This window comes from Petromyzon marinus, chromosome 45 (genome assembly GCF_048934315.1).
Source record: "Petromyzon marinus isolate PM22_M1 ecotype Great Lakes invasive population chromosome 45, UKy_Petmar_22M1.pri1.0, whole genome shotgun sequence".
Classification (NCBI taxonomy): Eukaryota; Metazoa; Chordata; class Hyperoartia; order Petromyzontiformes; family Petromyzontidae; genus Petromyzon; species Petromyzon marinus.
In genome coordinates, this window is record NC_133711.1 from 1,780,442 (window position 1) to 1,808,290 (window position 27,849).

A 27,849-nucleotide genomic window follows, 5' to 3' on the forward strand; every position below is an offset into this window, starting at 1 on the left:
GGCTGCCTCCAACTGCCCAGGAGCGTCCTTCACGAGCCCCGTCCACAGAGGCCGATCTTGACACCGCTGGTACCAGTCATCGGCAAGTCCACTCAGCTCCACGTCCTCCTGTACCACATCACTCCATCTCTTCTCTAGCCCGTGCCGCGCCCGTTTTGCCCCCTCGATCCGGCCGAACAAAAGCTGCCTCGGCATGCGATGGCTGGGCATGCGGGCTACATGACCCAGCCAACGCAGCCCTGCCCGCCGGAGGAGCTCACCGATGGGACCTTGCCCAGATCTTTCAAGAATTTGTGAGCTCCTCACACAATCCAGCCTGGTTAAACCCAGGATGGATCGTAGGCAGGCTAGCCTAAATGTTTCTAACCGGTGAAGATGTTCCATTAGGGGGGTCCACGTTTCGCAAGCGTAGAGAAGGGAGGGAATGACCGTGGCCGAGAAGACCTGAATCTTAGTGCGGAGCGACAGACCAGGTAGCTTCCACACAGCGTTACGCAACCGATGAAAAGATATTGCCGCTCGACTGATTCGAAGTGAGACCTCTGCTGTTAAACTGGAGCCGGTCATACGCACACTGCCCAGGTATAGGACACTCTCCACTCCCTCCACAACTGCCCCATCACCGATTTGGAGTTGTGGGGGTGGAGCGTCCGATGGTACAAAATACCCAGGCAGGTGCTTAGTTTTGGTGGGGCTGATGGTAAGGCCCCATCTCTTAGTGGCACGCTCCAGTCCCAACAGCAGCGTCTCCAACTCCTCCTCTGAATGAGCAGCTATTACCAAATCATCGGCATACATAACGTGGTTGAGCAATAGGGAGCCATCCCTTGACCGCACCCGGGCATCGATCAGCCTCCCATTATATCTGTACCATATGGAGATTCCCCTGGTACAGCTTTTGAAGGCTTCACGAACTACGTGGTCAAAATAGATGTTAAATAATGTGGGAGCCAGAGGACATCCCTGTCGCACTCCAAGGTGTACAGGGAATGGCTTTGACTCCCGGCCACGTAGTTTTATCCGGGCCCGCTCACCATCATGAAGGTCCTTAATGATTGTGAGCAGAGGGTCCGGGACTCCAAAAGCACGAAGAACAACCCAGAGCCCAGGCCTACTGATGGTATGATAGGCCTTGACCAGGTCAATAAAGCAGAGATGTAGGTCTTGTTGGAATTCCCTACACCTCTGCTGTAGCAGACGGACAGAAAATATGGCATCTATGCAGGACCGCTCTTTCCTGAAACCGCACTGGGGCTCCGCAAGCCTCTCCTCAGCGTGCCTGGCAAGGCGATGTTGAATAATGCTTACCAGCACACTGAGGAGTGAGATGCCCCTGTAGTTGTTACAGTCTGTGCGGTCCCCCTTCTTAAAGAGGGGGACCACCAGGGCATCCTTCCAATCCTGCGGAACCCGTCCAGTGGTCCAGATTGTTGTTATGATGTCATATAGGGCAGTCTGTGCACAAACGCCACCCTCCCTCAGCATTTCAACCTCACAGTCACACACAGCCACACAGCTACACACACACAACCTCACAGTCACACAGAGCCACACACACACAGCCTCACAGTCACACACACACAACCTCACAGTCACACACAACCTCACAGTCACACACAGCCACACAGCCATACACACGGAGCCCCGGGATGCCCACCCGATACGAACAGGAGACGCGGGCTGGGCTTGGCACGGATTCACACGCTGCTGCTGTTGTTGCTGCTGCTGCAGCAGGCATCTCAGCTGTCGGCTCAAGAGTTTCCCATCACAATCACCCCGAGACGCCATTCCACTCCCTGCTGCTGCAGGCTGATTTCGCACTGAGCACGCGCGTCTCTGTGTGTGTGTTGTACACGTGCGTGTGTGTTGGACACGTGTGTGTGTGTTGAACACGTGCGTCTGTATGTGTGTTGTACACGTGTGTGTGTGTTGGACACGTGCGTCTGTGTGTGTGTTGTACACGTGTGTGTGTGTGTGTTGTACACGTGCGTGTGTGTGTGAGTTTTGGACACGTGTGTGTGTGTTGTACACGCGCGTCTCTGTGTGTGTGTGTTGTACACGTGTGTGTGTTGTATACGTGCGTGTGTGTGTGTTGTACACGTGCATGTGTGTGTGTTGTACACGTGTGTGTGTGTGTTGTACACGCGCGTCTCTGTATGTGTGTGTTGTACACGTGTGTGTGTGTGTTGTACACGTGCGTGTGTGTTGGACACGTGCGTCTGTGTGTGTGTTGTACAAGGGGTAGTGTAGCGGTTAACGCGCTGCGCTACGAACCTGAAGTTCGATTCCCGCTCACGGCAAACACCAGTGACGATTATCTGAACCGGTACTGGGCCTCCTCTAGTTCAACTCAGCCTCAAATGAGAACCCCTTGCGTTGTGTAAAAACATCGCCACTGGGGAGACAAAGGCGGTCGGGCGTGGTGGTGGCCACCCACCCCTCGTATATCATTCCGGCCTTCATAGGTGCTCGCTAACAGCACTTGCCCCGACAGTCTGTAAAGGCTACACGGATAACCTTTGCCTTGTCTTTGTATGCGAATGCCAGCCTATGCAGGCTGGCGCTTTTAGGGTCCCGCGAACAATGCTGACGGATCGCTCTCCGCTAAGAGGACGTCCGTGAGAAAGCCAGGAAGAGGTGGCAACAACCCTCGTGAGTGACTCCAGCCGCCGCTTCGTCTCGGCTGGCTCGCCCTGCGCACGAAGTGAACCCAAGTGCGGTGAGATCACGGACACCATCAGCACTGGAAACGAAACGGTGTCCCGGTTGTAGATATGGCTAGCCCACACCATCCGCTCGCAGGAGAGGGGCGCTCGCTAACAGAATTTTGTTCCACGGATGCCCGACTTAAACCCATACAATGAGCACAGTTCACCAAGATAGTCTGTTCTCATATAACGCGGTCGTTGCGTTCCTGAAGAACGTTATGGGAGAATCGCGTTATGATGAATAAGATACAATGTAGGGTAAAGCACAGTCCGCGGCCACGCGTCAGATGCGTACGCAGGCTGAACGAAGACTGAGATGCGTGGGTAGCATCTAGAACCATCCAGCAGCATCCCAATGCATTGTGTGATGCTACGACTTGGCAGCCGTACAACTGCGACGTAGTCCACCCAATGGCGTTATTATATCCGATTCGCATGCGCGTTATATATATAAAAAATGCGTTCACTAATACATTGAACGCGTTATTTTTTCCAATTCGCGTTAGAGGAGAACAGACTGTACTTGACTAGAACAGAGTACTGTACAGGAGTACGCGACAGGGTGTCTGTCACAGAGCACCGTGTGTGTCATTGCTGGTACAGGGGAGCGGTGGCGGAGCGGTTAGCGCGCTGCGCTACGAACCTGGCGATACAATTTCGTTTCCCGCTCACGGACAACCTCAGTGACTAAATAATCGTCTAGGTCGACTCACCCTCAAATGTGAAATGTCTCTTCCTACGCTGCTTGCCGGCCGCCGTGATCGTGTGTTGTTGTTGTTGTGACTATGACGCGTGTTTACTCAGGAAAGCCTCGCTAGCGAGTCTCAGGACTCCTCCTCAGGAGGGTCCTGCCAAGGTTTTCCCAGTATGGGGAGGCGATGCTTCCGTTGCTGCGTCATCACAATTGTCGGGAATGCTTCAGCACTCGGGGATGTTTGGCCGGGATCAGCGGCGGCCTTGTGCGTGTAAATAACTCCGGTAGGAAACCGTGAGGATCCGGAGGAAGTCCCCTGCAGAACGGGGGCAGCGATAATCCCAACCCCCCCCCCCCCACACACACACACAAAGACGCCCGAGTCGGGGATCGAACGCAGCCGCTTTGCTGCGAGGCGCCGGTCGCAGCACTGCGACACCGGTACACGGCAGTGCCACATTCGTGAGCCCAGCCCGCCGGCATTGTAGTCTTCACACGTGTGACTATTGTTTTGTAGGTACGTTCACGCAACATTTAACATCGCATTAAACGACTGCGACTATTACTTAGAAAAAAAAGAAATGTGGATTTGAGCGACTTCAGCAATTTTTTTCTCTTGCTGTGGTCGTCCCACCTGATGACGGACGCTTGTGTTGCGCCCGAAACGTCGTCATTTGTTTCATTTGATTTTATTTCTAACTGCGTGACTTTACCGAAAGAACCAACGAGGGTCGATCTTGATTTGAAAGCTTCAAATCAAGATCGAAGAGAGTTGCACAAACGAGTCTATTGCACACATACATGATTACAAAACACGAATAAATATCTCAACATATTATACATGCATGTTGGGCTGTATCAGGTGATACGATAACCAATTGTAGCTCAGGCTATCTGGACTTCCCGCCCTCCATATAGTGACACGATTATTTCCTGCATCGTATCGCGCAGTACTGTACTTTGTGTGTACGCCGGACCACCGAGTTGTGTTCACACATCGCAATCTACTGCTGGATGAGGACCTCATCCGGCTGTGCGGCTCGTGGGATATTTTGACCATGCTTCACCACGCTGGTCAGTGTGGGTTTGTGAATGTCATTTGCTGCACTGCCCTCTTCACCCCGGAGGCTATGAGAGTGGCTGTGCGTGTACCCTGTGCGTGTACCCTGTGCGTGTACCCTGTGCGTGTACCCTGTGCGTGCTGTGTGCGCTGGACGATGCAAACCTGAGTAACTGAACGAGCAGTACACACACAGCACGTGCAGCACAACGCAAAGATCCCCCGTATAGCCTTGAACAGACTGTGGGGGCAAGTGATGGTTGGGAGGCCGGTGGGTGGCCAGCACCACGCCCGACCGCCTTTGTTTCCCCCAGTGGCGATGTTTACTGCACACCGCACCAGGCACTCATTTGAGGCTGAGTCTACCCATCGGAGGCGCGGAACTGGTTCCTGAAATAATCGTCACTGGTGTTGGCCGTAAGCGAGAATCGCACAGCTGTCAACCCCTTACCAGTGCTGCCTACCTCACTACAGACCAACTCACACCTTATTGGTGACCCCGTGCCCCTGAGAAATGTCAACGTTCATCCTACAAAGTCCCGTAATGAAACGGCTGTACGCCGTATGGACCTGAAAACTTAAATTCCCCGTACAAGAAGAGCACGGGGTGAACCGTGTGGGTTTGACAGCTATTGAATCGAACTCGGGTCGCCGGGCTCGTAGCACAGCGCGCTAACCGCTACACTACCGCTCCACATAGCACGTGTCGCACAGACACACACACAGACACACACACACAGACACACACACACATGGGGCGTGTCCACGCTGGTGACACACACACAAACACACACACAGACACACATGGGGCGTGTCCACGCTGGTGACACAACAACAACAACAACAACCGCCATTCGCCACTAAGTGGCGGTGACGTCACCACGACGCTTGTGCCAGGCTATGTGCACCCTGAGGCCACGTGAAGTGTCGAACGCCCGCTGGCAGGAGGTCACGGGGCAGACCCAGGTGCCACGGGTCGACTGACTGAGATGACTGGCTGATGCACCACCTGTGCCCCCTACTGTGCCAACCTGCTGTGCTTTAGCCACCCGGCGCTCCGCTCGCTGTTGTGAGCGTCGCTCCTCCGCCCTCCGTTGTTGTTGGAGGGCGACTGCCTCCAACTGCCCAGTAGCATCCTTCACGAGCCTCCTCCACAGAGGCCGATCTTGACACCGCTGGTACCAGTCATCGGCAAGTCCACTCAGCTCCACGTCCTCCTGTACCACATCACTCCATCTCTTCTCTAGCCCGTGCCGCGCCCGCTTAGCCCCCTCAATCCGGCCAAACAAAAGCTGTTTCGGCATGCGGTGGCTGGGCATGCGGGCTACATGACCCAGCCATCGCAGCCTTGCCTGCCGGAGGAGCTCACCGATGGGACCCTGCCCAGATCTTTCAAGGATTTGTGAGCTCCTCACACAATCCAGTCTGGTTAAACCCAGGATGGATCGTAGGCAGGTCAGCCTAAATGTTTCCAACCGGCGAAGATGCTCCATTAAGGGGGTCCACGTTTCGCAAGCGTAGAGAAGGGAGGGAATGACCGTGGCCGAGAAGACCAGAAGCTTAGTGCGGAGCGACAGACCAGGTAGCTTCTATACAGCGTTACGCAACCGATGAAAAGATATTGCCGCTCGATTGATTCGGAGTGAGACCTCTGCTGTTAAACTGGAGCCGGTCATAAGCACACTGCCCAGGTATGGGAAACTCTCCACTCTCTCCACAACTGCCCCATCACCGATTGGGAGTTGTGGGGGTGGAGTGTCCGATGGTACAAAATACCCAGGCAGGTGCTTAGTTTTGGTGGGGCTGATGGTAAGGCCCCATCTCTTAGTGGCACGCTCCAGTCCCAGCAGCGGCGTCTCCAACTCCTCCTCTGAATGAGCAGCTATTACCAAATCATCGGCATACATAACGTGGTTGAGCAATAGGGAGCCATCCCTTGACCGCACCCGGGCATCGATCAACCTCCCATTATATCTGTACCATATGGAGATTCCCCCGGTACAACTATTGAAGGCTTCACGAACTACGTGGTCAAAATAGATGTTAAATAATGTGGGAGCCAGAGGACATCCCTGTCGCACTCCAAGGTGTACAGGGAATAGCTCTGACTCCCGGCCACGTAGTTTTACCCGGGCCCGCTCACCATCATGAAGGTCCTTAATGATCGTGAGCAGAGGGTCAGGGACTCCAAAAGCATGAAGAACAACCCAGAGGCTAGGCCTACTGATGGTATCATAGGCATTGACGAGGTCAATAAAGCAGAGATGTAGGTCTTGCTGGAATTCCCTACACCTCTGCTGTAGCAGACGGATAGAAAATATGGCATCTGTGCAGGACCGCCCTTTCCTGAAACCGCATGGGCTCTGGACGGGTGCGAGGGGCGGGTAACCCCTCCACCTTCAAAAATTTACCACTAAACCACGACTAAAAAAACCGCTGGTGACACACACACAGACACACACAGGGGCGTGTCCACGCTGGTGACACACACACAGACACACACAGGGGCGTGTCCACGCTGGTGACACACACACAGACACACACATGGGGCGTGTCCACGCTGTGACACACACAGACACACACAGGGGCGTGTCCACGTTGTGACACACAGACACACACAGACACACACAGGGGCGTGTCCACCCTGGTGACACACACACAGACACACACAGGGGCGTGTCCACGCTGTGACACACACAGACACACACAGACACACACATGGGGCGTGTCCACGCTGATGACACACACACAGACACACACAGGGGCGTGTCCACGCTGTGACACACACAGACACACACAGACACACACATGGGGCGTGTCCACGCTGATGACACACACACAGACACACACAGGGGCGTGTCCACCCTGGTGACACACACAGACACACACAGGGGCGTGTCCACGCTGTGACACACACAGACACACACAGACACACACATGGGGCGTGTCCACGCTGATGACACACACACAGACACACACAGGGGCGTGTCCACGCTGGTGACACACACACAGACACACACAGGGGCGTGTCCACGCTGGTGACACACACACAGACACACACAGGGACGTGTCCACGCTGGTGACACACACACAGACACACCCATGGGGCGTGTCCACGCTGGTGACACACACACAGACACACACAGGGGCGTGTCCACGCTGGTGACACACACACAGACACACACAGGGACGTGTCCACGCTGGTGACACACACACAGACACACACAGACACGCTGGTGTGTGTCTCTGTGTGTGTGTGTCACTGCTGTGTCTGTCTCGGGGCGTCAATCGATCGCCTCGCCACGCCGCAGTCCATCAACACGGCAGCACCACCCCCCCACCCCCCGTGTCACAGCCGGATCTGTGCGGAGCCTCGCGCCGGAAAAAAATTTCCCCGCCCCTCGGTCGGTCCGGGGGAAGAATTGGTGGAGGAAAATTAAAATTATTGGGTGAGAAATGAAGAGCGACGGAGTGATCGCGATGACGATGCTGGTGGGGGTTGCGGTGAGCAGCCCACGGTGGTGTCAGCTCACGCGCGCCCACACATTCAGCACGCGCCTGGACGACGTTCGCGTTGGGGCGCGATGCAGAAGCGTTGACGATGATTTAACCGGGGCCCGGGAGACGGTGGAGACGGTGGCGCGAGCGGCCGGGGTTGGCATCGGTGGCGAGGGACACCGAGATCTGTTGTGGGCTCCCAGCTCACCAACCCTCCCACACTCCACACTGCCACCCACCCTCCCACACTCCCACACTCCACACTCCCACACTCCACACTCCCACACTCCCACCCACCCTCCACACTCCCACACTCCACACTCCCACCCACCCTCCCACACTCCCACACTCCACACTCCCACACTCCCACCCACCATCCCACACTCCACACTCCCACCCACCCTCCACACTCCCACACTCCCACCAACCCTCCCACACTCCACACTCTCACCCACCCTCTCACACTCCCACACTCCCACCCACCCTCCACACTCCCACCCACACTCCACACTCTCACCAACCCTTCCACACTCCCACCCACCCTCTCACACTCCCACACTCCCACCCACCCTCCCACACTCCACCCACCCTCCACCCTCCCACACTCCACACTCCCACGCACCCTCTCACACTCCCACACTCCCACCCACCCTCCCACACTCCACCCACCCTCCACCCTCCCACACTTCACACTCCCACCCACCCTCTCACACTCCCACACTCCACACTCCCACCCACCCTCCCACACTCCACACTCCCACCCACCCTCCACACTCCCACCCTCCACACTCCCACCCACCATCCCACACTCCACACTCCCACACTCCACACTCCCACCCACCTTCCCACACTCCCACCCACCCTCCCACACTCCCACCCTCCACACTCCCACCCACCCTCCACACTCCCACCCTCCCACACTCCCACCCACCATCCCACACTCCACACTCCCACACTCCACACTCCACACTCCCACACTCCATACTCCCACCCACCCTCCCACACTCCCACCCACCCTCCACACTCCCACCATCCCACACTCCACACTCCCACACTCCACACTCCCACACTCCATACTCCCACCCACCCTCCCACACTCCCACCCACCCTCCACACTCCCACCCTCCCACACTCCACACTCCCACACTCCACTCACCCTCCCACACTCCCACACTCCACACTCCCACCCTTCACACTCCCACCCACCCTCCCACACTCCACACTCCCACCCACCCTCCCACCTTCCACCCTCCCAACCACCCTCCTCCCATCCACCCTACTCCCATCCACCCTCCCACCTTCCACCCACCCTCCCACTCGCTGTGTATCTCGCTATGTATCTCGCTGTGTATCTCGCTATGTATCTCACTATGTATCTCGCTACGTATCTCGCTACGTATCTCACTATGTATCTTGCTATGTATTGCGTTGCATTGCACAGATAAATGACAGGCATTGCGATTCCAAAATAAATGAAGGCACATTGTAGGGAGTGGGCGGGAAATGCCGATACCCCCTCTAGCGATGTGAATCTTATTGCCGTTCTAAGCGTGGAGTGTGGGGACTTCCCGTCCACCTTGTAATAGATTCTGTTATTTATACGGTAAGGAATTGGACGCTGGTGCGAGTAGCTATTGTGTGTAGAGCCAATGGTGGTAGGCAATGCGCATCGTATGCTGCTATGTGCGGTGGTGTGTGCACGCTGTGGTGTATGTACACGGCATGCGTGTTCGCGGTGTGTGTTGTGACGCATGTGTCTCCCATGGTAAGCGTTGTGCGTGGACATTACACGCATAACCACATTAACATGCATCGCAATGTTCGTTATACACACATTTGTGTCCATCGCGTTGCATGTTACGCATTTTAAAACGACGTACGGTCATGACAACTAAATATTGTATGTCATTCATTACGTATTTTTTAACGTATAATTATTAGCACGGAGATAATGCGTGCCTTGTACAATGCACGTGGAATGTATTGATCGCGATTGCGATATGAGGCGAGGATTAGTTTCAATAGAATACGACGCCTTTCGGATTGTAAGATATTATCTGTAAATAACGTTGCGCAATGCACACGATGCAATGGCACCAGCAATCATCATTGGTAGCATCATCATCACTTTCACCATGATCGACATTATCAGCGGTATTTTTTGCATCATAATATCATTAATAATCAACGACATCAGCAGCAACTCGATTATGTACATCAGCAGTATCATCATCATTGGCATCGTAATCAATATATTCATCAGCACCATGATCACAGCATCAGCAGCAGCTTGATCATGTCCAGCAGCAGTATCATCATCATTGGCATCGTAATAAATATATTCATCAGCACCATGATCACATCATCAGCAGCAGCAGCTTGATCATGTCCAGCAGCAGTATCATCATCATTGGCATCGTGATAAATATATTCATCAGCACCATGATCACATCATCAGCAGCAGCAGCTTGATCATGTACATCAGCAGTATCATCATCATTGGCATCGTAATAAATATATTCATCAGCACCATGATCACATCATCATCAGCAGCAGCACGATGCGCGGTTGTCACCTGGCCGTGCATCTTGAGGCGGAGGGAACGCCGTGGTCGCGGTCTCTCTCGGAGGCAGAATGACGGCGGCGCTCGGGCTGCGACTGAGAATAGAGGCAGGGGGAGGGGAGGGGGCCAAGGGGTAGCGGGGAGAGGGGAGGGGAGGCAGCGGGGAGGAGGAGGAGGAGGAGGGCTGCCCGTGTTTGGGTCTCCGCATGCTGCTGCATCCCTGCGTCATCACTTGCCGAGTCGGCACCAGAGCGGCATCGCAGACGGTGGCGACGCGCGGCCAAGGCGGCCAAGGCGTGGCGGCCCGTGGGGCCGAGACCGGTGACGGAATCGCAGCCAAAGAAGTTTACTGCACCAGAGGGAGGGAGAAGGGGGGGGAGAGGATCGCCGCTGGGATGGAGGGGATTCGTTATCGACTCGTGCGCAGTAATTAAAATGGGTTGTTCAAATCGCAGGATCCTGAGGGATGGCGACGTGGGAAGGCATTCAACCAACAGTGGATAGAACATGGATGATGATCCTGCTGCTGCAGGAGAATACAGCATCCATACAAGCAGGCTCGAGAAAATCAGACGGCTCAGAGCAGCAGCGCTCCCAGAGTGTAAAACTCTGCACTTCTGAGCCTAAAGCAGGGTCGCCTTCATTCTCCATCATCATCGCCATCGCCATCAACCGGAGGTGGCACCACCGGTCAGTGTAGGGAAGTCACGGCCCCCTGCTGCTCACGTTAAAAGGAAGACTCGCAGAGTTCACTCTCGGCTCGGGAGCAGCGCCAGAGATGGGCCAACAAGCCAAGCGCAGGGAAGATCTCGCGCAGACAGACAGAGAGACAGAGAGAGACAGAGAGAGGACCTCTTGCTGACAGGCAGCGCCACCTCAGCTCGGCGCCATCCAGCAGCACCGCGTCTCGAAAGCCAAGCAGAGATTTGTGCCCGGATAGCGCTTAGGTGGGCACCGGCCATGCGTGCCAAGTTGTCGCAACAACGCCGTGGTGGTGGTGTCGGTGGTGGTGGTGTCGGTGGTGGTGGTGGTGTCGGTGGTGGTGTCGGTGGTGGTGTCGGTGGTGTCGGTGGTGGTGGTGTCGGTGGTGTCGGTGGTGGTGGTGGTGTCGGTGGTGGTGGTGTCGGTGGTGGTGGTGGTGTCGGTGGTGGTGTCGATGGTGGTGGTGGTGTCGGTGGTGGTGTCGGTGGTGTCGGTGGTGGTGGTGGTGGTGTCGGTGGTGTCGGTGGTGGTGGTGGTGTCGGTGGTGGTGGTGTCGGTGGTGGTGGTGGTGGTGTCGGTGGTGGTGGTGGTGGTGTCGGTGGTGGTGGTGGTGTCGGTGGTGGTGGTGGTGGTGTCGGTGGTGGTGGTGGTGTCGGTGGTGGTGGTGGTGTCGGCGGTGTCGGTGGTGGTGGTGGTGTCGGTGGTGGTGTCGGTGGTGTCGGTGGTGTCGGTGGTGGTGGCGGTGTTGGTGGTGTCGGTGGTGTCGGTGGTGGTGTCGGTGGTGTCGGTGGTGGTGTCGGTGGTGGTGTCGGTGGTGGTGGTGGTGTCGGTGGTGGTGGTGGTGTCGGTGGTGGTGGTGGTGGTGTCGGTGGTGGTGGTGGTGTCGGTGGTGGTGGTGGTGGTGTCGGCGGTGTCGGTGGTGGTGGTGGTGTCGGTGGTGGTGTCGGTGGTGTCGGTGGTGTCGGTGGTGGTGGCGGTGTTGGTGGTGTCGGTGGTGTCGGTGGTGGTGTCGGTGGTGTCGGTGGTGGTGATGGTGTCGGTGGTGGTGGTGTCGGTGGTGGTGGTGGTGGGCAACATAGGACAGGAATCCATGGGTGCACTCTGCGCCCAAGTCTCTGTCCAACAATACGGGCAAAACATCCTGCGGCGATGGCCCTCCCAGCCCCCCACCCTCCCAGCCCCCCACCCTCCCCCCACCATTACACCCCCCACCCTCCCAGCCCCCCCCACCCTCCCCCCACCATTACACCCCTCACCCTCCCACCCCCTCACCCTCCCCCCACCATTACACCCCTCCACCCTCCCACCCCCTCCACCCGCCCAGCCCCTCCACCCTCACACCCCACCCGCCGCCTCCTCTCCTAGGGAGGAGCGGGGGCCTGGTCCGTGCCCCCACCCACCACGCGGCCGCTCCAGTGGGGTGTGAGGGTGGGGGTGTGAAGGTGGGGGGTGTGAGGGTGGGGGTGTGAGGGTGGGGGTGTGAGGGTGGGGGTGTGAGGGTGGGGGGGTGAGGGTGGGGGGTGTGAGGGTGGGGGTGTGAGGGTGGGGGGGTTGTGAGGGTGGGGGTGTGAGGGTGGGGGGGTTGTGAGGGTGGGGGTGTGAGGGTGGGGGGGTGAGGGTGGGGGGTGTGAGGGTGGGGGTGTGAGGGTGGGGGGTGTGAGGGTGGGGGGTGTGAGGGTGGGGGGGTTGTGAGGGTGGGGGTGTGAGGGTGGGGGGGTTGTGAGGGTGGGGGTGTGAGGGTGGGGGGTGTGAGGGTGGGGGTGTGAGGGTGGGGGGGTGAGGGTGGGGGGTGTGAGGGTGGGGGTGTGAGGGTGGGGGGTGTGAGGGTGGGGGGTGTGAGGGTGGGGGGGTTGTGAGGGTGGGGGTGTGAGGGTGTGGGGGGTGTGAGGGTGGGGGGTGTGAGGGGTGTGAGGGTGGGGGGGGGGTGTGAGGGTGGGGGGGGTGTGAGGGTGGGGGGTGTAAAGGTGGGGGGGTGTGAGGGTGGGGGGTGTGTGGGGGGTGTGAGGGTGGGGGGTGTGGGGGGTGTGAGGGTGGGGGGTGTGGGGGGTGTGAGGGTGGGGGGTGTGGGGGGTGTGAGGGTGGGGGGTGAGGGTGGGGGGTGTGAGGGTGGGGGGTGTGAGGGTGGGGGAGTGTGAGGGTGGGGGGGTGTGAGCGGGTGTGAGGGTGGGGGGTGTGAGGGTGGGGGGTGTGAGGGTGGGGGGTGTGAGGGTGGGGGGGTGTGAGCGGGTGTGAGGGTGGGGGGTGTGAGGGTGGTGGGTGTAAAGGTGGGGGGGGGGTGTGAGGGTGGGGGGTGTGAGGGGGGTGTGAGGGTGGGGGTGTGGGCGGTGTGAGGGTGGGGGGTGTTCCCATGCCCTAGAGAGGGGTAGTGCTGGACACGGACGTGGTGTTGGTGTGGTGGTGTGGTGGTGGTGGTGGTGTGGTGGTGGTGTGGTGTTGGTGTGGTGGTGGTGTGGTGGTGGTGTGGTGTGGTGGTGGTGTGGTGGTGGTGGTGTGGTGGTGGTGTGGTGGTGGTGTGGTGGTGGTGGTGTGGTGGTGGTGTGGTGGTGTTGTGGTGGTGGTGTGATGGTGGTGGTGGATGTGGCGGTGACGTGACGCGCATTGCTCCATGACTCGTCACGGGCAGCTGCGCCTTGCCGCTCGCTGTCCCTCCCCTCCCCAGGGTGTCGCTCCGCCTGTCTTTGACAGCCCACTTGTCCCAGCACACACGCACTCCTCACACGCGTGTGTGTGTGTATGTGTGTGTATGTAGAACTTCCTTCGCACCGTACGTAGCCAACCGTGCTAATCGGAGGCGCGCGGGAAGGACAACACAACTAAACGTTAAATAAATTCGCGTTCAACTTCGACGTAAAAGTTCATAGCTCCAGTGGCTTCTGCACATCGTAAGAGCGTTCCAGATGGCAGCAGAAGCGCATCTGAAAGGGTGATATGCGGTGACCATCTTAGTTCGTGGCTGCTGCTGCGAGGATGACCGGAGTCTGCCTGATGGTTGATGTCCCTTGACGAGGTCGGAAAAGTGACGTGGTTCATTTGTGGCAAGCACTCCGTGTGTAGTGAGCGTGACATTATAACAATTTATTTATTTATTCCGCAACCAGAAGCCAATGCAGCTCGGCGATTACCGGACGGTCACGGCCGGCGGATCGTGCGGTGTCCGCCACGACACGTGCCGGAAAGTGTTGTGCACGCTGCAGGTTTTTACCAGACGTGCCGTGGAGTCGTGAGTTGCGATAAGCGAGAGCATTGTCGATACTCTGCTGCACGCCACCGTGTTGGCTGTGTCACGACCCAGGAGCGGCCGAATGTGTCCGAGAGCCCTGATGTGAAAATTGCTCGACCTGACTAAATTTGGCACCGTGGCAGTCAGAGCGATAGCTTTGTGGGGGGTTGGGGGGGGGGGTTGGGGGGGGTCAGGGTGTCTCTTCATTGAGGAGGAGCGAGGTGACGCGCTGGGGTGGCTTTGTGCGACAGTGGCTGTAGGTGTGTGTGTGTGTTACATCAGCTAGGGAGCACGAGAGATTGGACTCATGAGCACACCGTGTTAATTCATTCTAAAGCCAAGGTTGTGAATCAATAAAAGGCCCCGCCACGGGGAGCCACGGGAAGGGGCGAGGATTCAATTCCGCGTCCTGCTGTAGACGTGAGGCTGTTGTGCTAGAGACGTGAGGCTGTTGTGCTAGAGACGTGAGTCTGCTGTGCTAGAGACGTGAGACTGCTGTGCTGGAGACGTGAGACTGCTGTGCTAGAGACGTGAGACTGCTGTGCTGTAGACGTGAGACTGCTGTGCTAGAGACGTGAGTCTGCTGTGCCAGAGACGTGAGGCTGCTGTGCTAGAGACGTGAGGCTGCTGTGCTAGAGACGTGAGGCTGCTGTGCTAGAGACGTGAGGCTGCTGTGCTAGAGACGTGAGGCTGCTGTGCTAGAGGCTGCTGTGCTAGAGACGTGAGGCTGCTGTGCTAGAGACGTGAGGCTGCTGTGCTAGAGACGTGAGGCTGCTGTGCTAGAGACGTAAGGCTGCTGTGCTAGAGGCTGCTGTGCTAGAGACGTGAGGCTGTTGTTCTAGAGACGTGAGGCTGCTGTGCTAGAGACGTGAGGCTGCTGTGCTAGAGGCTGCTGTGCTAGAGACGTGAGGCTGTTGTGCTAGAGACGTGAGTCTGCTGTGCTAGAGACGTGAGGCTGTTGTGCTAGAGACGTGAGGCTGCTGTGCTAGAGACGTGAGACTGCTGTGCTAGAGACGTGAGACTGCTGTGCTAGAGACGTGAGACTGCTGTGCTAGAGACGTGAGGCTGCTGGGCTAGAGGCTGCTGTGCTAGAGACGTGAGGCTGTTGTGCTAGAGACGTGAGTCTGCTGTGCTAGAGACGTGAGGCTGTTGTGCTAGAGACGTGAGGCTGCTGTGCTAGAGACGTGAGACTGCTGTGCTAGAGACGTGAGACTGCTGTGCTAGAGACGTGAGGCTGCTGGGCTAGAGACGTGAGACTGCTGTGCTAGAGACGTGAGACTGCTGTGCTAGAGACGTGAGGCTGCTGGGCTAGAGGCTGCTGTGCTAGAGACGTGAGGCTGCTGTGCTAGAGACGTGAGGCTGTTGTGCTAGAGACGTGAGACTGCTGTGCTAGAGACGTGAGGCTGCTGTGCTAGAGACGTGAGGCTGTTGTGCTAGAGACGTGAGGCTGCTGTGCTAGAAACGTGAGACTGCTGTGCTAGAGACGTGAGGCTGCTGTCAAAGACGTGAGGCTGCCGGCCACGGGTAAACCCCTCCTCGTCCACGGCCCGGTACCCAGCCATGTTGGTGGGTCAGCACCGCAACCATCGCCTTGGAGGCTGGGGGCGATGGCCACTTGCTGGCCGGTGGGCCCTACCGACTGGGGTCCTGCAGTGGACGCCTGCTCCGTTCACCAGTGAATCGTCTAAGCAAACCATGGGGTTTTTGGAGCCAGGGGTGGGGCATCACGGGGAACCACCCCCGTGATGCCGTGCAGGGAACGCTTCGTGAGGACTGCGGGTGGCGTCTACAGCTGGGACATGTGCGGGGAGGGAGGGAGGGAGGTGATCCTCTGAGGTGGTGCTTGGAACGTTTTGTCTATTCCAGAGCCTTCCGGGGTTGCTCAGCAGCTTCCTGCCACCAGCGTTCGTGGTGGAGATCTGTGCAGCCATGGTCGTCAGGTTGTTGTGCGACTGTTGCGAGGGCCAGTTGGGTTGGTATAATTTGCCCGTGATGTGTGCACTCCTCCGGAGAAGTAGCAGGCCTGTTACCATTTGACAATTGAAAACTTAGATAGAATTTAAATTCTAAGTAAACACTATCAATCTGGAGTATACCGGCAGTGGTCTTTGTTATATTTGGGGTGTCGCGTGGAACAGGGGCCCCCATCAAAATCTAAACCACAGCGATGCTAGCTAGGGTTTCGGGTATAGACCGAAACCAAACGGACGCACCATTGCAGGCACGCGGTGATCAAACGACGTATCCTGGTCGAGTGGTGGCGAGGCTCTTTAGATAGGAGTAGAAAATCTCAATCCTGAAGTCTGCGACCGCCACAACTGATCCTCCCACAATGTTTCCTTATGAGCCCGAGTGCCAACCAGCAGGACCTCCCGATTTCACTGAAGTCGCATTTCCTGTTGTGCAAACCACGTGTGCAGTGCTCGCACGCAATCTTCGGGGTTATCGAGGCTCTCAATGTGTAAGTTTAACTTCACTGCAGTGTGTCATTGTGTATTGTCAGCATGTTAATGGAAGGGTGTCCTGCAAGAAAAGCGGAGAGACGTATGCTGAAAATAGGAAGGGCCCGAGGTCGGAACCCACTGTCAGTACAATTTTATATTTAATCCTACTTAAGACGATGTTTTTTTTTTGTAATGTTATATCCATGATTGCATTAAAGATTCGGCACGGTGATATATTGCGACATGCAAGGCATGATGGGAGAACCGATGCGATGGTCAGTCACGTCTTTTTCCATCTATTAAAACAGCTCCTGCGTGCATTACCACGTGATGTGGATCGTTACATCACAGGCGCGTGAGATGACGGATTGGGGAGGCCTTCATCCAGGAGTGGACTATGGCTGACGATGACATTTTATATATGGACACTATAACGAGAAATGCCTCTGGCTACACTCTGCTGATGAGTGCCGAAAACATCTACCGTATCTTAAATGTGGACTCCCAAGATGCACACTCGGCAACAGGACAAGCTCAACTCGCTGTCATTGCGCGCCTCTTCCTTCTCCGCCACCGCCGCGAAGCGCTGAGTGGACAAGGTGGATCACTTGTCGGGCGAATGGACAATTGTTGAGCCCAGCTGGCGATGGGCGCGCGGGCTCTTACACCGCCGCTGTCAATGACGAAGACGGTGGAACGCGCTGCAGCGCATTTAGCGCAGGCCCATGGGGATTTGTAAGTGGCAGGGGGCAGCCCTTTCCACCCAGCTGCCGAAATAAAACTCGAGATCGCGCGCGCCGCCAGCAGACGTGGCGGCTGCGCTTGACGAATTTCCCCCCCTCCCCGCACCTCCGATTAGCACGACTGGCTACGTACGGTGCGAGAGAAGTCCAACGCGCGCACACACATTGCACTGTGACCACATCCATATTCCGGTCGTCCGTAACAAGCGGGAAAAATAAATAAGTTAACGGATAATTTATTTAGTTTTGCAGGGTACACACGCACACAAATCAAAACCAAATTACGTTCTGCCACACGTTTAATGTATTACCCAAGTAAGTTTGCAGCACGGAAACAATGCAATACATATTCGTTCAACGATGCAATGTTACAACTATATATATTTACAAAACAAAAAACACTACGCACATTAACGATTAATCTGCATATACAAAACAAGGAATATACAGTGTCTGTACTATACACACACACACACAGCCACCCCCGCACAGCCAGAATGGAACACCCGCACGAGTGTGGAAGTGCCACGCGTGGGGAGGTCCCACTTCACAGCAAAGGCGTAAATGATGAAGGTACCTGAACCATCCATGAGACTCCTCCCTTTATTAAACCAGATGAGACCTCCCCTGGGGTGCATCTATTCTTTTTTTTACACAAGATAACCCCTTGATCGCAGCGGTTAAACACGGTCACGATTACGTGGTGCTACTTTGTGAGCTGTGCACCTTTTTCATTTTGTTTTAACTTGCGGCTGGAGCCTTCACCGTCCACCGAAGGGCGTGCGCGCTTTTGGCAATCGGCAGCAGAAGTCAGCGGCAGCCCACTGGGAAAGCGAACAGCGAACTGGGTAGGCTGCTGGCGGAGCGAGGCAACAGCACCGTCGACCGCTCGGCAGCGCGGCCCATGAGCAGTAATCATCGTGAAAGTGAACAATCTTTATGCCCAAAAGCCTCTTCCAATAACCTTTTGCAGTCGATTTTCTATCCCGTTCCGAGTACTGTCTTTTATTTCATCGCGTGTGAGACAGATACTGGAGGCGCGTGTTGAATCTCGCCGGGATAATCACCTGGTTAAATAAAGCGTCCACTTCCTGAAGTTTCAAAGTCGTCAGAACGAAATCAATAAGGTGCAGATTCCAGCACCTCAAATCGTCGTCTCCGAAGCCATCAGTAAATTAAGCGGTGTGCGCTGATAGAAACAATGAAAGTCGAAGATGAATAGCTGACGAATTGCTGCAAGCACATAAAGAATGGCATTGGATTCAACGGCGGAGTGTATTTACGACTCTCCGTGCTACGAGATGGCATTGAAACAGCTGCTCCTGTTTCAATTCCATCACACAGCGTCACACACATACACACACAGCGTCACACACACACACATAGCGTCACACACATAGCGTCACACGCACACACAGCGTCACACACACACACACACATCGTCGCACACATAGCGCGCGTATTCTGATAAGTGGAATCCAACCCATAGCCGCTGCATTCATAATCACGTAGCCAGGAGCGGAACATTCAAAGCATCCCGTAATTATGACTAAAATAATTTCTGGTGCTCTCAAGGAAGGGGGTGGGAAGGGGAACGACGTCCCCATCACCCCCCCCCACCACCACCCCTGATCACGCTTCATCTCCCACACCACCAGCGGCACTCTCCGGCCGTGTCCATCACTCGCGAGCTGCGTGTGGCGAACTTGAACATCGACTAACCGAGGGCATCGCGGGCAGGCAGCGCCACCTCCCTCTTGCGCCGGGCGCGCGTCCCCGTTTCACTGCGGCGGCGGCGGCGACGAAGTGTCACCGCGATCCCATCAGCTGGATTTTGAGTCGCTACTTCCCTTACACATCGTCCCGAAGGTGTCTGCCGCAGTTACAAGCGCGGAACGTCGAACACAAAATTGCTCACTTTGGTTTCCAGCTCACCGGCGAGCTCAAACAATAATCGGCGCTCGTACGCCGCGCAACAATTTATCCGTGTCGGGTGGCGGAGGGTTCTTCACGGCGCTAATGTGGTACGACCGTTGCAGTGGCCCAACACACAAAAAGAAAATCAATTATGAACCCTGATATCGGCTGCGAGGAACCCCACGTGTTGAGCGCCATCTCCGCCATCCTGCCGTGGTACCTTCGGCATTTCTGTTCCGAGCAACACAAAATCCGCTGAATTCTCTCGCCGTGTCCGCGCTGAAGGCTCACGTCCTTGACATCTGTCAGAGTGCAGTGCAGTGATGGTAGCGGCGACTCGCGATTGTGGGGGAAAGCATTTGCGAATCTGCGGTGAGTCGAACAAATCTGCTCCAAAAAACACGTGTCCCACTTCCTCTGTGTGTGTGTGAACGTCCAGTGTAATGATCAGGTTAAGCTGTTTATAGGTTGGTGCTGAAGGCAGATTTATGGAATACAATCTGAATTGCAGTTGGTTGTTCAGCATCAATAAGGAAGCCTTCGTGCCAAGCCAATGATAAACATTCGGCATTTTATCAACAACTCGATGCCATGCAATATTATTAAATCGCACTTTTACAGCCATTCCTGGCCTTGACTACACGCCGAGCGCGGAGGTTTAAAGAGTCACTCCTCTCACTGCAAATAATACAACATCTAAGCGTTCACGATGCGCGTATAGAATTGACATCGGAGCTTCGTTCTCTCTCACGCGACCGACATTCCCGTGGAGACTTCCATTGGCACGAGAAGCCGGGCACGGCGCTGCCTCACAGCAGCGTGACGAGCCGTAGGGGACACCAGGGGGTTGTCGTGCCCTCCTCCCCATCCACGAGTTGGGCCCTCCCTGACAGCCACCATGAGATATGTTTTCAACAACAGTGTAAAAGAACGACGAACTGATGTCATGATGTGACTCGGCAAGAGGAGCCGCGGCATATATTTAGCCGGGGTGCAAACCACGCGAGACAAAATCACAAATATTGGGAGCCCCATCCTGTCCGATTGTGGCAACCCCCTGCAGCTGATGTTGTCAATACACCACTGGTAATGTCGTTACACCACTGATAATGTAGTTACTACGCCACTGATAATGTAGTTACTACGCCACTGATAATGTAGTCACTACGCCACTGATAATGTCGTTACTACGCCACTGATAATGTAGTTACTACGCCACTGATAATGTAGTTACTACACCACTGATAATGTAGTCACTACACCACTGATAATGTAGATTACTACACCACTGATGATGTAGTTACTACACCACTGATAATGTAGTTACTACGCCACTGATAATGTAGTTACTACACCACTGATAATGTAGTTTACTACACCACTGATAATGTAGTTACTACACCACCTATAAAGTCACACTGCGCAACTGGTACCTGCACTTCACGTGGCCCGCGATGCCAGCTCCGCGCGAGTTCCGGTCAGCATCTTGACACTTCGTTGGGCTCCCATGTGTGGCCAGGTCGCTTCTCAAAAACGACCACATAGCTCAGTGGGCCTTACTCAGTAAAATAATAGTTTAGTTTGTAGTATAGCTGCCTCCTACACCGATACTCCCAGCTCCCTCTCAGCCTCGCAACGCCACACGCGTCACACACCGCTCCATGGCAACCTATTGTGACGTTACCGATTTCTCCCTCACTCCAACACATCCCATTACGATGTGGGGGGGGGGGGGGCATATTCCCCTTCTCAAGTTCACCAGTGTTCCAAATTAACCAAAGACACCAAGATCCCCCGTGTAGCCTTAACAGACTGTTGGGGCAAGTGCTGTTAGCGAGCACCTATGAAGGTCGGAACGGTGGCCAGCACCACGCCCGACCGCCTTTGCCTCCCCAGTGGCGATGTTTGTACACATCGCACCAGGTACTCACTTGAGTCGGAGTCGACCTAGGGGAGGACCATAGGACCGGTTCAGATAATCGCCACTGGTGATGGCCGTGAGCGGGAATCGAACCCGGTTCGCCGGGTGGGTTCGTAGCGCAGCGCACTAATCGCTACACCAACTTAACCACACAACAACCGCCATTCGCCACTAAGTGGCGGTGACGTCACCACGACGCTTGTGCCAGGCTAGGTGCACCGGGGCAGACCCAGCAGGTGCCACAGGTCGACTGACTGAGAGGACGCACGCGCGGCTGCATTTTTCGAATAATTACAACACGCACAACAAACTCCAGATGAACGAGCTCCTTTAACAATCAAAGCTGTAGACCTACTGCTGTCTCTCCCTTTGCACGAGATGAAATACTACGTTACCACTGGCATGGCATACTTAAGTGATAATGCAAACACAGAAGCCTTGTCGAGGGCCTACGGCGCGGCTAATATGTTGTAAACACGAACTCTTAGTTGGACGCACGACTACAACGGAGGCTCTCGGTGCGTCAGAAATACCTGGTTGAAAAGAGAGAGAGAGAGACTCCCCTGCGTTTGGCAGCGCTAAGCGCGTCTTCGTCGTGTCGCGTGCAGGCAGGGCCCCGCTTCTTTTGACTTTCTTCACTTAAGAGCCGTGGCGTCAGCGATGTTCAGTGCTCGCGACGGAGGAGGAGGCCTGACGCATGGACGGCTCTGTTTCGGGCAGACCCGTCCATCCATCGCGGCGGGCCACCTCGAGCTGTCCGTGGTGCTACGTTGCGCGGATTTCGTCAGAATAATTTTTTTGTGTGCTTGACAAGCTCGCGCAGTCATTCACGCCAATTGATTTGATCGATTTGCTGAGTTATCAACGAAATAAACGTGCAACGCGTCCGACTCGCGCGCTTTAGACTCGTGAGGCCTGCTTGAGGTTTTTATTCCCCCGCAAGGCTCTTTGTAGGTCTCGTTGTGGGCCCCACGGCTCGCTAAGCCGCGATCATCCACACAACGGGCCGATTCGCAACGCTGCTGCCGCCGCTGCTGCTACCACCGGCCAACCCGCTCCGCTGTGGTGCACCACCGTGAAAGCGAGAGATGCATTTGACACACACACGCGCTCGTTGATGGGCACAGGCACGTCAGAGTACAACAACGCCCTCGCTTTGAAGGCTTCCTCCTCGTGGCTTTGCACGCAACCTCTGACCATCGCCAACTCCCACCCACGACGCCCTCATCACCCTCCACCCCCCCCCCCCCCCGAGGCGTCGTCTTCCGAGCTCAGCGCATCCCAGCCGACACTGTTTTCCCCAGGCCCCTCTCGACCGTGTTCAAGCAGCGGCTAAACACAAATAAATCACCACCACTCCACCAAATTGACAATCGTGGAGGTCCACTGGCGCCCCGTGGGGAGCAGCCGTTTGGATTGCAACCGAAACGAGTGGTGGGAATTCCACGCGACTATGGCGGGGGACTTGTCTCTCTCTCTCTCTGCACGGGAAACCTCGACCGATGTGTTTTATGAATTCTGGCGGTGTCGCGAGGTGGAGAGAGAGGGGGGGGGCTCGCTTTGCCCTGCAGGGGTCAATGACCGCGGGATCATCTGGACACACGTGCGCACAGCGGCTTGTGAATAAATTCACATCCTTTGTGGCAAATCGCATTCCGTTCAGCCACCACTGCCACACCCACACACATCGATGCACCTGTTCGTGCATTCACTGCACGTAACTTGACGGGTTCAAAACGCTGGCTTCCGATTTCTCTCGCTAAAACCATGACGCCACCATCTGTGCAGGCTGCGTTTGTACACGTTTTGCTCAACTGCTGTACGGAAGGCAAGCGTGCATCCTGGCATCAAATGCAGCCCATGTGTATCCAGGTCTTCTTAGGGGCTTTATGAATTGCTTGGCAAACCAGAGCTGTTCACTGGCCTCAGTCGTTTTCATCTCCAGTGCATGAATTATGTTGCCTGGACTGACAGCAAAGCATGGCATCGAGGCCTACATGCGGGCCAATTGGCCGGTACACACAAGAGCCAGGGTTCAATTCCAGTAGCAGTCTTCTGTCAACCGGATGTTTAAAAACCAAACGTGAAGATTATTCGTAATGTGTAAAGTACATCATGCGCTTACTTCATATGCAGGTGGAAGGAGCATTTATGCTCATATTTCTCAAACTAAAGCACACTTCTGCTGCGACTCTTCAATCAAAACAGGCATACAAAAGTAGTTTCTGCACATCGGCGAATCGGGATAAATATCAGTAGCAATGATGTCCCTCGGCTTTACGAGGTCTCCCTTGCGATCACTGCGATAGTCTCTGAGCCATGCGATGGCCCACTCGCAGAGCGATTTCGCAGCCTCTTTAGACACCACCGCAAAGCAGCTATTGATAATCACCACCCCTACAATTTACTGGACGGCTTCTGAAAGTCATACCGCCGGCTCGGTGGAAGAACGCACGAAGCACGCGCTCTACTAGAACGGGGGTTTCCAACCCGTTTGGGATGAGGAGTCTGAATCGTGTCTCTCAATCAAACAGGCTGCCACGTACAAAGCTAACCCAAGTTATGGGAATGAATGGGCAATTGATGCGGTCTAATGCACAGCAGAGGGATCAGAATGCAGCTGTGGCCGCCTCTCACCCAGATCCGAGTGGAGCATGGGTACACACAGTCCCACAAAGAGCCCTCTATGGGGTTCTTGGCCAAGGAGGATTTAATAAAAGAACCGAGACAGCGTCACTGAGATCAAGACGTCATCGTCATGGGCAAACCCGTTGGTGCCACCACCACCAACGCACCACATCAACACTTCCATTCGTCTGCCCGACCCCGCAGCTGCTGCACAGAAGACACACGGACCCGGAGATCTGCCCCGACAGTCTACCACCACCTGGCCTTGGTCGCGAGACACGTGGAGACCACTCCGATGCCTGTCTTGGGAATCGACCGTCCTCCATCCTGCGTCCCACTCCACAGAGTTAAAATCCAGGCAACTGCGCAAGCTAAACTCAGGTAAGAGGTCAGTTCAGTGGTCTGCGGATTCACCTTCCTGGGTCAATCAGTGCGTGAGGATCCACCAACTGAATGTCGAGAAAAATGTTTCTGGGCTCATGAAACGAATTGATTGTACAATGGAAACTATAACTGAGGACAATATAACGTTCTTTAAGTCAAGGAACCCTGTGGGGTACAGGCAGGGTAAATCATATTGCGAATGAGGTTTCGAGAAAACAATCACCACGGCTGACATGGCCGCACTCGAAGAGTTGCGGGCGGCGGGCTTGGGGTGTGCCGTTGTATTCGTGCCACTACCGCGCCATTTCACCGATAAACCTCGGCACTGTTCCTCCCCCTCAAGTGTCACCCGCTAAAAACGATCACCCCAATTACGCCGCGCGTCGCCAGGAAAATAATTTAAGAAATCGACGCACGTGTAGATTTCCACACCAGAAAGATACTGTAACTGGAGAGCCATGGGGCTGCAAAGAGTGGCTGATAATCCGACTGGCCGGTGCGCAACTGGCGACGCTGACGAGTCAGCCGGTGGCCGGTTTGTTGCGGGGGCCGGCCGGGAAGCCACATAGCTTGGCCATGTCGATAGGCGGGCAAACCCGTACGATATCACCGACAAATACCAAAGTCGCCCATCACAGACACGCGGGTTTGACCAAAACGGTGCTGCAAAACGTCTGCACGCCTCGTTTTTTTTTTTGTGGGAGCGACATGGAGCGCTGCAAAGATGCAGAGTCGCTATTCGTGTGAAGGGTTAAAGCGCTCACCCACCCATTAGAAAATGGCACATGGCTAGCAGCCAACTTCCGTGATGCTGGCATGCGCATTGCTGAACCGAATATAAAAAAAAAACTCGAATGTGAAACAAGTTATTATTTTCTTAACCTAAAACCAGCAATGTAATGTAAAAAAAAAAACAACCCATCTAAACTAAGAGAGACTTATTTAGTGAATTCCTGTAGATTTGAGGAGATAATCCCTCCCGTTACGTCTCAGAAATCCGATCCGGTCGAGCGCAGAGATCATGATCGCAAGGAGATGAATTCAAATCCTGGTTGAGAAGCCTTCAAAGTTCGGTAAAACGAGCAGCACGTGAGGGCCCCAACTGTGCGGTGAGGCTGCATCACATCGTGGCTGTGTTAGGGAGAGACGGGGTCCTGCCATAGAAACAGGGAAATCACAACAACAGCTCAGGACCAACGATGGAGATGAGAGCTCCCAAAAATATTCTTTTTTTTTTACGTGCTGCATCCACTACTACCTCCATGTAAAGAAAACCGAGACTTCATTGCTGAACAACCTCTGGGGAAAGCGAGACGCTCACTCTGATTGGCCGAGAGGTGCCGTGATGAATCCACTCGCGTGGAGTGAGTGAGCACCTCTGGACCACGTGACGGCGGGTACACACACACACACCCACAGACGCCACACGCACACGCACGGAGCCAGGTGCGTGCGACACGCCAACCCACGAACACAGCGCAGAACAGAATTTGTGAGTTAAAAGGTTCCAGCAACGGAGGGCACGCCTCATTTTCCACGACACGCCCGGTGCCATGCCCTGCCCGAGGCGGTCGTGTGCCACGAATCCGTGGCGTTGAGCGTATACACGGCGCCAAAGCCGACGCGCGTCGCGTATAAAAGCGCCGGAGCCTCGGCGCGCCCGTGGCAGTGCTAAGCCACAGTGAGTCACCGCGAGGTCAACAGCCTAACCCCGTGAAGCCAGCCTGTCGTGGAATTACAGAAACAAACTAAGGGCCCTATTTTCCATCAAACAATGCATGGGATATTGATTTTATTTCAAACTATGCCCCAATCTCACCTACAATTGCATTAAATGTTTCAGATATTAGAGTTTAGAAACTACCGTGACCTCCACCAAACCGACTCCCCCCGTCACCCCCGCCCTCGCTGAGATCCCTCTCGCGTTCCCGGAGCCAATCACTCGCCACCACTCGAGGGCTCAAAAAAAAACGGGGATAAATAACGAGTAGAAGAACCTCTCGCAATACTCGAAGAGCCGAGAACTACACCTGAGTGCATCACCTCCCGTGGTGCATCACCTTGATCTGAAGCTTTCGTGACCGCAGGAATCCGTACTCTTTGGTTCTTTCGGTAAAGTCAGTTACTTCTAGCTACGTGACTTCTACCGAAATAACCAAAGAGTATGGTGCATCATCATTATGATCACTACGCCAACTGACAAAACCCATGACTTGAATTGTCCCGGGGAAGGCAGACAAAGTGTTCCCAGGACAGCAGCTCGTGGGCAACCCAGGACAGGTGGGAAACCCGATCGCCTGGCCGAGGGGTGCAGCAGGGAGGCGGTGGAGGCTGTCCCCTGGCTGCGGTGGAGTTGAACCCTCGTGCGCAGCCTGACCTGTGACCCCATGGGTTCCCTTGGCCTCCCAGGCATCGTGACTCGGCGCGGTGCAGTCACGGCTCCGCTTCACCGGTGGTGCGCTGACACCTCGCCGGCTGCTTCGGGCACTTCGGCATCCTCAAGAGATTGTTTTTGAGTGGTGGCAAATGGATTCATTGGACAATGGTTAACGTTATGGGGTCACGGCTACGGCTGGGTGTTTATTCTGGCTACGATGGGCGCTAAGGTCTGAATTAGAGTTGGGGTTGTGGCTAAATGTCTCGGTACGACTGGAGCCAAGGCTTTGTGCTTCGTACGGGGCAGCGTGAGGACTACGTGCTCAAGACCAGACCTCGGGCAATATTTCCTGTTAAGGCTGGGCTATTTGGACTCAGGCGACAGTTACGCATTGGGCGAGGACTAAGTTAGATGGCTAAAAGTGCTTTGGGCGTTAGGATCAGGGTTAAGTTTGGGGTTGAAGATCAGAGGCCTCTGGCGTGTTTTCTATTCCTAGGCCCCCCCCCAGCCCCTCGACAGCAGCGGTGTCTTGCGTGGGCTGCCGACGCGGGGGGCTCTCCCCCCCCCCCCACGCGACGGTCGCTGGGCCTGAGCCCGTCGCAGCTGGAACCTTCCCCCGCGGTGCTCGGTCTCCAAACTCCTGTGGGCAGCCAGACGCAGGCTCGGAGCGTGGCGGGTGCCCTCTTAGTTGGTGAGCTTGGAGTAGCTGGGCGGGGAGAACTTGCGGCGGATGTACTTGAGGATGTAGAGCGGCAGGCAGCTGACGAGGGTGATCACCGTCACCTTCCACAGGAACGTCAGCGTCGTGATGAATGTCGTGTCTGCACGCACGCACGCACGGGCGAGCACGGCCCGGACACACAGAGAGAGGCAAGGATGTCCCACCACGCATGCCCACGCACCTTCGTCTACCTCGTGCCGATGTTGACCGTCGCCGACGGCTCGTTTTCAAGCCGAGACAACCCACGGAAGGCCCAGGTCGGAGCGGTA

At 55.6% G+C, this 27,849-nt stretch overlaps 2 protein-coding genes across 5 annotated transcripts in view; both read right to left on the reverse strand.

Moving 5' to 3' along the window:
- The window catches only part of LOC116952187 (cadherin-13-like), a 69,858-nt gene extending 59,193 nt beyond the window's left edge, over positions 1-10,665 (reverse strand). The window contains exon 1 of the mRNA XM_032971317.2: positions 10,536-10,665. Coding sequence (XP_032827208.1) covers positions 10,536-10,547 — 12 coding nt within the window. The 5' untranslated portion in view covers positions 10,548-10,665. The remainder of the gene's footprint in view (positions 1-10,535) is intronic.
- A 7,187-nt stretch (positions 10,666-17,852) lies between these two features.
- Positions 17,853-27,849, reverse strand: part of ATP9B (ATPase phospholipid transporting 9B (putative)) — a 124,382-nt gene continuing 114,385 nt past the window's right edge. For all 4 annotated transcript variants that reach the window (XM_032971315.2, XM_032971314.2, XM_032971312.2 and 1 more), the window contains one exon: positions 17,853-27,680. In XM_032971315.2, the coding sequence (XP_032827206.1) occupies positions 27,544-27,680 (137 nt within the window). In that variant the 3' untranslated portion in view covers positions 17,853-27,543. The remainder of the gene's footprint in view (positions 27,681-27,849) is intronic.